At 39.3% G+C, this 11,680-nt stretch overlaps 1 protein-coding gene across 2 annotated transcripts; it reads right to left on the bottom strand.

The window, feature by feature from the left end:
- Positions 1 to 2,589: 2,589 nt before the first annotated feature.
- On the bottom strand, positions 2,590 to 9,624 carry LOC127359617 (low affinity immunoglobulin gamma Fc region receptor II-like). 2 transcript variants are annotated; one of them, XM_051393587.1, is made up of 6 exons: positions 9,540 to 9,624; positions 8,409 to 8,663; positions 8,079 to 8,324; positions 7,217 to 7,339; positions 5,202 to 5,273; positions 2,590 to 4,012 (listed from the first exon to the last, which is right to left on the bottom strand). In XM_051393587.1, exons 1-6 carry the CDS (start codon positions 9,568 to 9,570, stop codon positions 3,960 to 3,962), a joined length of 780 nt encoding a protein of 259 aa, XP_051249547.1. In that variant the 5' UTR covers positions 9,571 to 9,624; the 3' UTR covers positions 2,590 to 3,959. The 2 variants fall into 2 exon arrangements, with proteins under 2 accessions (XP_051249547.1, XP_051249548.1); XM_051393588.1 differs by having other exon boundaries at positions 7,217 to 7,336.
- Positions 9,625 to 11,680: the final 2,056 nt, after the last annotated feature.

Genomic DNA, 11,680 nt, shown 5'->3' with positions numbered 1-11,680 from the left:
TCATTATTGGGGATCGATCAGGTCAATGAGGAGATAACGAGCCAATAGGTGATGGGAGTCAGTAAAGCTTTATTTATACAGACTCACAGTTACAAGGTGCGTATTGCATTCACTTGAAAAAATAAAAATAAAAACTCCGGTGTGTTTCGGAGTAATTTGTTCTCTGAATTATCGAGATACTTCGAACTCCCGCGAGAATCTCCAACCTGCAAGTGACTCCAATGGACCTCTGGTGACTGCTGCCCACACATACATACCCCATCATCAACAAGAGTCCACACACTACTGATAATACCATCTATATGACTTAAAGACAGGACTATCTCCCAGAGTCTGAAACCAGATCAAAGTAAAACTGGATTGAACTAAACTTTCTGTTTAATCGAGCTCTCAATAAAGGAATGAATGAGTTTATTGTTTTTAAAAAAAATGACTCCGAAAAACAAACCAAAGTGAATGCAATACTGTGCTTCACAAACCTATAATTAAACATCTATACATAAACAAATGTATACACAATGTTACGATATTCTATGATTTCTACTCATATATATTTACCTGTATGATTATTAACTAGAATAGAAATATGTTTACTTGTGCTGACATTGATAAAGGGCTGTTAAGGGAATACTAATAACAGAAGTAAAGTAATGAATAGAAAAACAATGATAGAACAGAGGACGGACTCCCTCCAGTCGTAAAAAACAACTTCATATCTGGAAGAGAGAGTACAACGTGTAGACATAGGTTTGGTTGATATGCGTATAGGGTTAGATAGCAAGTCCCTGAATGTCAGAAAAGAGGCGGTTTTCTGTTTCTAATTAGTTCCAAGTTGTGGCGACCCCATCAACACCAGATACCAAGAGGACGAGGGGTGGAGATTCTACCATCTGGTGCTATGTGTGTTATCTGCAAAAATATAAGAACTGATGTTAGGAACAAGAGGTGGCTCAGACTTCGTGAACTGGCAGACCTTGTGCATGTCAGGTTAATCGTAGTTGAACCCAGAGCTCTGTTACTTTTGTACAATATACTGGTGTTAAGAATAAAGCTGATTATATCTATCATTAAACGAACGCGAGGAATGAGTGTCTGAAATACAGAGATACCTCAACAACAATCATACACACATAAAAAACATATAAATACTAACAAATGAATGAATAAACAAGAGGAAAAGTTAAAAAAAAGAGATTTAAAATAAGTAAATAAAGTATATAAATGAAGAAATCTGTAAAAAAGGCTTTTAAAGAGCCTCAGATTCAGTTAATCTGATTGATTGATTGATTGATTGATTTATTGATTGATTGGGGAAGATGATTCCAGCATTAGGATGACTCAAACAGTCACAAGACATTGAGGGGATTCCCCCTTTATTATTTTATAGCTTTATTTTCTGTTTATTTTATGAGCTCACGTGAGGCAATAAGAGGCAACATCAGTGAGTCACAGTTTCACCAGTGTGTATTTAAATGGTTCACCTGGTTCACAACCTTTACCCTTAAAGGGACAGTGACATATTTTATATATATAATATTTTTATATTATAACAGAACAAACCCAAACACTGGATGACTAACTGCAGTAAAACTAGATATTAGCATGAATTTGGAGCTGATTTTGAGTTTTTTATTTAAATCATACATTCAGTGTTTTCTTCTTACTGAGGCTTTGACCATTGTTCTCTTCGCTCTTTGGATGTTTCATCACTGTGAATGAGGGAGACCTCAGTGATTCTGGAGGCTTAAATAAAGGTTTTGAATTGAATCACGTACATTTCTAAAGGAGGCTGGTCAGCGTTCAGTGTGGATCTATTTCCCAGCTCGTCTGTGGTCTGTACAGTAAATGAATCAAACCCAGACCCCCGTATGACTAAGTTACTGTAACTGTTGTACCTTGTTTAGAGCAGTAAATAGAGTATATTGTATTCACAGAGTGATAAAAAGGTGCAGGCCCTCTGAAAGGACAGGGTCAGGTTCCAGAGAGGTTTCTGTGTGTGAGTCATACTAAAATAAACGCTAAATAAACATAACATGTGTCAGTGAGTCATCATCACATAGTTGCTCACTGACTGTTTAGACTGTCTCTATATTCAGTGTAGATGATAAATAGTTGGCAGGAGTTCCCTGTGACCGACTTTCAACAAGAAGTAGAATGAGGAAACACCAGTCCGACCGGCTATAAATAGTACACATAAGAACTGTTCATGATGTAATGGAATTACCTAATGTCGTGATCAATAGCTTAATTGTAACTCACATGCTTTATAAGTGAGCTTAACTATTTACATAGAGTACATACAGAGAGTGAAATGATGAATGTGTCATGAAATATGTTTCTTATGACGAACGTCGTCTCTGGATAGTTTAGTCTGTGTTAGATGAGGGTTTTGGTTGTGTAGCGTGAGAGTTCGGTCTTATCGAGGCTCTTTATCTGATGAACTCACTGCACATTATAGTTCTAGTTCCCCACAGAGAGACAGACAGACAGACAGACAGACAGACAGACAGGTACAGTCAGACAGACAGACAGGTACAGTCATTGAACAGCTGGTGACCGCAGTGGAAAAAACATAGCTGACAAAGCAACTGTTGTAAGCTAGGTTTATTTAGCTGCTTTGTCCGTAAGGGACCATTTTCTATCTATCATCATATATTCATCACATATTCATCACATAACAATACCAGGAGACAGCAGCTGTTAAACTGAACAATGAACCCAAACACTGAACACAATAACTGCAGGAAACTCAATACTGCATCATTTTCATCATCATCGTTTTCTTATGTCGTGTCTGTTTTGTGTATTTTCTTTTTTTTTTAACAATCATATATTCGATCTAAGCAAATAAATTCATGTAGTTTACTTCACAGAATTACACAAACTACTCACTGTGTATAGTTTTTGAGTTTCCTTACACCTTGTGACCCCCCATGAAGCTTTGGCGACCCCTAATGGGGGTCCTGACCCAGAGGTTGGGAACCACTAGAGATAACACTGTTTATCTGACAGTGTTTTAAACTCAACCTGACTGATAATATTTCTATAAAGTCTGTATTTTTCTGATTGTGTCCAAATGTTAGGCCTTTTATTTATTCCATCATCTCGTCTATTTTATTATTATTATTGTTGTTGTTTGTGATGGAATATGCTATATCTGTTTCATTGTTAGTATTTATGTTGACTGTTTCTGAAATGTTTCCAATCCTCCTTAAATAAATAAAGTTTATTAATATAATTATTATCATGAGAATTATATTTTAAAGGTCCAGTGTGTAACATCTATTGTCAGAAACTAAATATAATATTAATAGGTCTGTTTTCATTAGTCATCTGAATATGAAAATCATTGTGTTTGATCTTCTTCTGGTGGAGTCCGCCATCTAAAATTCCTGGTTGCGAGATAAAACTTCTAATTAATTGGTTAAGAGAAAGCTACAAACATTATTTTGATAAGTTGTGTTGTTGTGTGAACTGAAATGTTTAGGATTTTTATGAGCGGCCGAATCAACTTAAAAAGTAAAACGTGTTTATGCTTCCAATTATTAAATACTCATTAACACATTTAATTGTAAAGGAAACGCTAATTTCCAGAACACAAGGTAGTACTAATAATCAGTTAATAATCAATAATTAATGACTTTAATTGTCCTTGTAACAATAATCCGGTGGCTGGTAATCATCGTCAGTATTGAAACATCAGTGAAAGCGGGTTCAGTCTCGAGCAGCCTCGTTCTCAAACAAACAAGGAAGCACCTGAGACGAACGGCTTATTATTCTCACCAACGTATAAAACTGAAAACAGATCATTTTAACATCTGCACAGAGTTTTTTGCCGACCAATGTTTATTTCCTTGTTGTTGAAGTGGTTCAGCGTCAGTCTTTCAGCTGCAGGACAGAAAAAACCCTTCAATTCCTGTTCAATGTAAAAACACACGGGACATTGCTGTAGTTTCCTGTCAGGTGTTTTCTGGTTTGATTGTTGAGTAGAAAGTCGGTGCAGCGTCGATGTCTGTGGACGAAGGACACAAAACCTTTAACATTTCATTATTCACAGAGACATATTGTTACTAACAGAAAGAAAAAGCAACACAAAGTGACAGAGTTTTGGGGTTTTTCCTTCATTGGTTGGATGTAAAGCAGCCGAGAGAATTCAGTAACGAAGTGAAGCTTCAGGTTTGTTTTTAAAGAGGAAATAAAAGATTAATTCATCTTTTATTGATCATCATCAGAAATCAATATAGTGTCAAATATCAGTGCTGGAAAGATTGCATTCAAATACATCAGTCCTGTCGATGCTCCTACTTTATAAAGTTGTAACCGTAAAACACATCAGATTATAAGATGATTTATATGTTTTTATATAAATTCTCCCAGTTCCATCAGTAGGCAATGTCACCACCCAGCAGTCCCAGGTTCCGTTGGCCCCTAATGGCCCCTAATCAATTAATATCTAGCTATAGAGTATATGTATACAGTTCCCTAAATATTGACCTTAATTACAATCAATGTTCAATATTCAGTTGTATTATCCTTTGTGCACACACACAATGTCTAAAATATTATAAAGTAGAATAGAATAAAACAATATAAAGCAATAAACAAATATATGTGGTTCACACATGAGCTGCATAAAGAGAGTGGATAAAGAGAGCGGCTGTAGTCATGTAGCAGTAATATTTATCCTTCCATCTCCTGCACTCTCTGTTTGTTTTTAACTTCTGACCTGAATCCATTTGTTTTGTTCCATAACGCTCTCAAAATAGAAACTCGATCAGTCTCAGAATAGCACATTAATGGCTGATAAGCTTTTATGAGCTTTGACCTCATGCCAACTGTTTATAATGCTGTAACCATGGTGATTTAAGATTTGGACCAATAAGAGCTGGGTAAGAGGGCGGATCTTCTGTCTCCAGGAAGTCAAACATAACAAACACACATGGCCCAGAGGGAAACCTCTTTGTTTGTCACCGGGGATTGGCTAAGGTCAGCCAATCAGAGGCAGAGGAGGGCGGAGGAAGGATTAGTGGAAGAAACAGAGAAAGGCAGAGAGACGAGTTTATACAGTTTAATAATCGTCTGACGTAGTTTTAGTTTACAGTTCAAAATCTCATTTGAATATTTATTATATTAAGATTTTTAAGTTATTTAGGGACTATGACAGTGTGTGTGTGTGTGTGTGTGTGTGTGTGTTTGTTTACCTCGGATCCTGTTTGGTTGCACTTCCTGCGTGATGATGACATCAGTGTACGAGACATCGGGGTCGACTTTACCTGCAACACAAACCTCAGCGTCACACACAAAGCTGCATTTGAGCCTGGAAACAAACAAGAAACCACTCGACTGGTTTTGTGCCAGTTGTGGTTTTGGATAAAAAACCAAAGGAGCAAACAGATACACAATCTTGTTTGTGTATGAAAGCAAATTATTATCTACGGTTCAATACAAAATAACTTTGTTTTGTTTTTGCATTCAGTCTGAATAAGACGTAAAATAATGTAAATAATCCACACATACTGATGTTAATGGACAAACAACTTTACACAGCTCTGTCTTCAAACTCCATTTAACTTCTTTCATATTTTAACATTCAGACGAAGAGTGCGTTCAGGAGCAGATACAGAGAAATATTCATCAGAAATATATTCTGATTTAATCACAAATGCAGATTGTTGAACTCAGAAACATGATTGTAGCACATTAATAAAGCACTGAATAAGAACATCTAAAGGTGACCATAACAGATCAATAGATTCATTTCCGTTTGTTAAAAATTAATATAAATTCAATTGACAGCATTTAACACCAAATGGGGCGGCCAGGCACCCGGCCCTGAGTACGGAGCCCTGCAGGGGTCATAAAAGATAAATAATAATGTGGAAATGTGTGCAGACGGATTAAAGGAAGGGAGTGGTGAACAGTGGGTGGTTGTTGGCATTAAAGGCTGCTTTCTGTGGGACCTGCAGACAAAACTATCATAACTATCTGTGACTATTGACTTTAAGGCTGTTGCAGACAGATCACACCCTCACACCCACACCCACAGTCTCTGGTGTGGCTGAGGTCATGAAGTTGTATCCATCTGCGCTGTTTACCAGCCCCTTCCCATGTTTTATTGATCAGTACGGCAGCCTGTGAGGCACCATCAGGACACAAGAACAACAAGAAAATGTATTTATCAAAAACTTTATCCATCTGCTGATCTGTTGGTTCTGCAGGACACATTTAACAGACAGCCTGAAAGTTACATAAACGCACGTCTGGCGCACATTTTTCCACCGATGTCACTAAGACCACAAAACAATAGTCTGCTCTGTTTAAATTGAACAGTGATTCAGTTACGTAGGTGGAGACACACCCAGTCCCGTCTGGATCAACTAGACCTGTTCTTTTTATTATTTTTAGCTTTTTATGAGGGATTGTTGCGGCCTTAAATGTCTGATTCTACAGCAGCCGTCCTAGAAAATGTTTGTAGGCATTTTTTGTGGGAGAACGTGAACTTTAAAATCGAAGGCGACTTGTTTCCGGTGAGATTAAAACCGGCTGTTTGGAGGGTTAATGTGAGACACTGGCCATCGTACATGTCTCTATCTCCAACACTAGGAACAAGCACGTGAGAATTATTGGTTGCATTTGCAGGAAAGTTGCGGTGATTGGACAACATTGCAGAATATCCAGAGATCGGTTGAATTTGCATTAACTGTTTATGTTTGTATGTGTGTGTTTATATCTTTATTTGTTTGTCTGTGAAGCACTTTGTGACTGTAACATAGTGCTGTATAAATAAAGCTTTACGTACTTACTTGCCACTTCCTGGAGGGACTGCAGGGTGATATGTTTGCAATGTATTTCTATTTTTATTACTTCATCATCGTGGTTATATGCGGAACTACTGATGTATGATTTGTGTGTGACTCTAACTCATCGCTAAATCACTTTAAAAAAAGATGCTGCTGTTCTTGACAGTTAAAGTGTGGCAGCACAATATGATCAACTTCAGATCAGAGAATCTGTCCCCCGGCTGCTGCGTCATGTAATGCAGATGTCTTTTGATTTATTTTAATGTGCAAACAATACTTTTATTGATCCAAGCGGACTATCTGTATGTAGTGATCCATGTCTGGAGGGGATCTTGGACCACTTTCAACACATTCACTTCGACAGCTGACACCACAGAAAGCCAAATGTCACTTTATTGACATGAAGGCGGGCTGACCTTTGTGGCTCCTCCAGAGGCAGAGCAGCAGCAAGAGCAGAAAGAGCAGCAAGAGGCACACGACCACCACGACAGGAAGTAGAATGTATGTGACGGTGGAAGGCGCCCCATCATGGCGTCCTGCTTCAAAAACAGAAATATACCACAATATACCACTGAATTCAGAAACCACAGGTTAACCTTTAATGCAATAAAGAAACCCCCTAAAAACAACAAGCTGTGTGTACACCGCTGTCGGCCTTTGTGCTGGATGACTCTCACTTTTACACACTGTGATTTAAACATGTCATTTCTGCCGCAAGTGGGTCTTTCAAATCAAAGCAAAAACTAAAGTTTGAGGACTTTTTTAAGTAGCATGGGCTCATGGGAGCTTCAGCTTCTCCCGGTTAAGAATTCCTTCAGTGTTCATGGTTCAGGAGGTTTCTACCGGGAGCCCAATGATCCACAGAGGTCTCCTCCTCTCCGAAACAAACTGCTGATTAAAACCACTAAACACACTGAATAAAGCAGTTCCACCTTAACAATCACTGCTTCTCCCACGCTGTTGGACAGACAAAGGACGTCCCGGAGGGGCTGCGAGCCGAGCTGCTGCTAACGTTAACTCAGCTTGTGTCTCTGATAACTTAAGATCCAGACGTCCGATGACTAAAATCCTTCATCCGGTTTAAATCTAGAGTTAAAAAGCACCAAGATCTAAACAGTGGATGGTAACAATGTGGCTTCAGACTGGATAAACAGTAAATGTATGACAGCTTCTGATCACAACACATATTATAGATTCAACTCAATCTTGGCATCATCTGGTAAGACAGCAAACCAGCACAGAAAAGGTTGTAAAAATAGATTTCTAGGCAGATCTCACCTCTGACAATCAGCCAGCTGTCTGGTGATTCTCCAACTCCAGAGATGTTACACTTGTAGAGTCCTTCATCAGATTGAGAGACATTGTGGATGGTCATGTTTCCAGTAGAGCTGCTCCTGATCAGAAACCCGTCTTTGTAGAAATCAGTGAGATTGGAGGCCGAGGGAGTCCTGTTTATACAGCGCAGAGTCACATCGTCTCCCTCCATCACAGGAAGAACAGGACTCTCCAGGATCACAGAGCCACCTGAGGGACAGATCATTATTATTCACAGGATTGTGTTCCCAAGTGATGCATCAGCAAACTACAGCAGTTTCTACTTAAACTCACTGGTCACAGTGATGGTGACAGCATCTCTGCACTCTCCTTCTGCAGACTCACACCAGTACACTCCACTGTCTGATGGGTAAAGGTCATCGATGAAACAGAGGGATTCATTTGTTCCATTCCTGGATGTGAAGCAATCTTGGTTGATGTTTTTAGATGTGTTTCTCTTAACTCTCCACTCTCCCTGCTGCTCACAGCTCAGAGACACAGTCTCATACTGGAAGAACTGGGATCTGTTGGGAAGGACTCTCAGAATGGCTGCAAGAAACAAAAAGATGGAGGCACATTGGAGATTTTTTATTATAAATGAACCTCAACAGAAAACTTAAGCAAACAAGAACGCTGATCCTGCAAACTCAGCTTCTTCGCAGTCAGTGGCCTCCGAGTTTCGCTACGGATGTTATTCTGAACAACAAGTGAGGAAACAATAAACCATCTCATTTGCATTGATCTCTGGGGTCGATGTCAAGCTGTGCAGAGTTTATTTTACATTAATGACAAATGAATGCACTCCTGACAGCATGAAGGCGAAATCAAAGGACTAGAAGTCAGTAGCATCTGCAGCTGCAGCGCATTCATGATGATATAAAAAGCATGGCCCACAAGCAAACATATCAAAATAACTGCTGTATGAACCCACAATAAGATAATTTAGCATTCATACAGATAAAGCTGCAGTTTTATCTCTCTCTGCAGACTTCTGACACCAAAGGTAAAAATTTAATGACAGCTTGTGTGCTTGTTTCCTAATTCATATATGTCTATATCTACATAACAGTAACTATTTAGTATCTATGTGTCAGTTTTGAGGTTGTTGTGTCTGTTGTTAATACAGTGAAATAACTTCCTGGGTTGCATTAGATCATTTCTGGTGATTATCAATTAGTTCTGAGAAATAACATTGTTAAGTGCATGTATTAGAAGCATGTAATTCAGTGTAAAATAACTATTGCAAAGCTTAGTTTCAGAATAATGCTTGTGAACTGATCATTTTCTTCCTTGAATGCATGAAAAAAAGCATCATTTAATCTGGCTGCAGAGGACAGTCAATAGAAAGTATTGAAGTTGTAAACTAACATTAGAAAAATGGACACAGTTCACATCTCAGAGCTAAAAGAGACATTGAGAACTCACCAAGGACAGTGCAGAGTGCCGTTATGTCCATGCTGCTCGGCCGCTGACAGAGACACTGACTTCGGAGGGCTGTGTCACAGCTACTGTAAGGTTGGATGTTTGTGAGAGAGGCCACCGCTTCCTGCTTGAATCGCTTCTTTTTCACACCTCAAATGTCACAACTTTGTGAACCTGGCCTCCTTTTACTTTCATGACCTGAATTTTGTTGGTTCCTCATACTTAAAAAGCAGAAATGGTTCATTGCCGCTGACTCCCAGAAACAACATGTATGATGTTTGGTTTCCCAACAGGCCTGTTACTGGACCTTTGTCTTCATGGTAACGATAATGAGGGTTAACACTGTCGCAGTTTGGATGGTTTAGGAAAAGATAATAGTTGGGTTAAAATAAGTATGTTACATATGTGCCGTAATTTAAAGGTCCAGTGTGTAGGGTAAACACACTGGCTCTGTTCCATTTAGTGTGGCAGGGTGCTGCACTGGAAAGGCTCTGCTACACTGTGTATTACTACGGACACTAGAGGTAAACAATAAAGCGCTGCCAAAAACAACCTATTTGCGTGCATTTAAATCTGACTCAACATAACCGTGAAAGCCACAACTCTTAAATATGGCTTTCCACAACACAAAACAACTCATGGTGGTCATTTGCATCAGTTGCTGTTGTGCCACCAGTCATGGAAACACAAGTCACGTTGTGTAGACGTTGTGTGTCATATGTGCGGTTGACTTTACTTCACATATAGGTCACAGATACACAACTGAATAGTAATTTATTGATTAAAGCAAAAAACATTCCCTGTTCCCAGATTCTAAAAATAAATCCATAAATGTATGGAGAGAATTCTGTTCCTTTATTATTCAATCAAATAGAATAGATTTGAAACCAAAAAAGAGATTTGAGAGCAAAAAAGAGTAAGTGGCAATCAAAAAATTTTTTTGAGATCGAAACAGAACAGGTTGCAATTGAAAAAAAAATATGAGAGAATATATTTCTTCAACTTCAATCAAAACTAATGTTTGTAAGTAAAAACATACGACCATTTTGCGTCCTCTTTGCTTGAGAGTTATAAAGTTTTGTTTGCAAATCAGTCCTCTTTGCTTGCAAATTCAAAAGTTTTGCTTGCAAATTCAACTGCACTTGAGGGCGGGGCCTACACTGGTGGACGAGAGAAGAGTTTCTATTGGTTGGTTTGACTGGCTACGTCTTCTGCATTACACCCACTTCTCCCTGTGCTGTGCTGCTTGGAGAAGCCTGTTGCTCTTGAAACGTTTCCCATAAGTAATGAATTGCGCTATATATCGTTGGCTACAGCCTGCCTTACATTCACAACAACAACAACAACAACACAAGTAATGAATTATAATGCCCTGCTGCTGCAAGCACACTGATCAGCAGCAACATGGTTGTCTCTGCTAGTCACGGCCTGAGCAGAGTAGCCTAATGAGTGAGTGAATTACAGGGAGGCGTATTCAACATAGGGCTGTGATTTAAACATTTAGTGTTGCATGGTACTCACGGTGCCAAAACGTCAGGGTTCCTACACAACAGTACTACCGTGGATTACTAATCTACCGCTGAACACGGGGCCAGTTTCCACTGTGTAGCGGGCTGCCGCTACTCCTCCCGGCTCCCGTTCGCTACAGCTGTTCCAATGTCAACAAACACACGTGGCGAATAATTTAACAAATTCACGCACATATTTCTAACCAGCCAGCATTACTAGTCTATACAGGAGCAGCTGAATGATGCTTTTGACCTCAGAGATGTACAATGTGTAGGCTATAGAAGAGAAACGCAAATTTCAGCACCACTGATCTGTATAATCAGACTAAAAGACATGTCCTGTGATTTTAATTATTCGCCACGTGTGTTTGTTGACATTGGAACAGCTGTAGCGAGAAAGGGAGCCGGGAGGAGTAGCAGCAGCCCGCTACACAGTGGAAACTGGCCCCGCGTTCAGCGGTAGATTAGTAATCCACGGTAGTACTGTTGTGTAGGAACCCTGACGTTTTGGCACCGTGAGTACCATGCAACACTAAATGTTTCAATCACAGCCCTACGTTGTATACGCCTCCCTGTAATTCACTCACTCATTAGGCTACTCTGCTCAGGCCGTGACTAGCAGAGACAACCATGTTG

Source organism: Dicentrarchus labrax, unplaced genomic scaffold (assembly GCF_905237075.1).
Source record: "Dicentrarchus labrax unplaced genomic scaffold, dlabrax2021, whole genome shotgun sequence".
NCBI classification, from domain to species: domain Eukaryota; kingdom Metazoa; phylum Chordata; class Actinopteri; family Moronidae; genus Dicentrarchus; species Dicentrarchus labrax.
The sequence above is the reverse complement of the archived record's forward strand: the minus strand, read 5'-3'. Positions and strand labels throughout refer to the sequence as shown.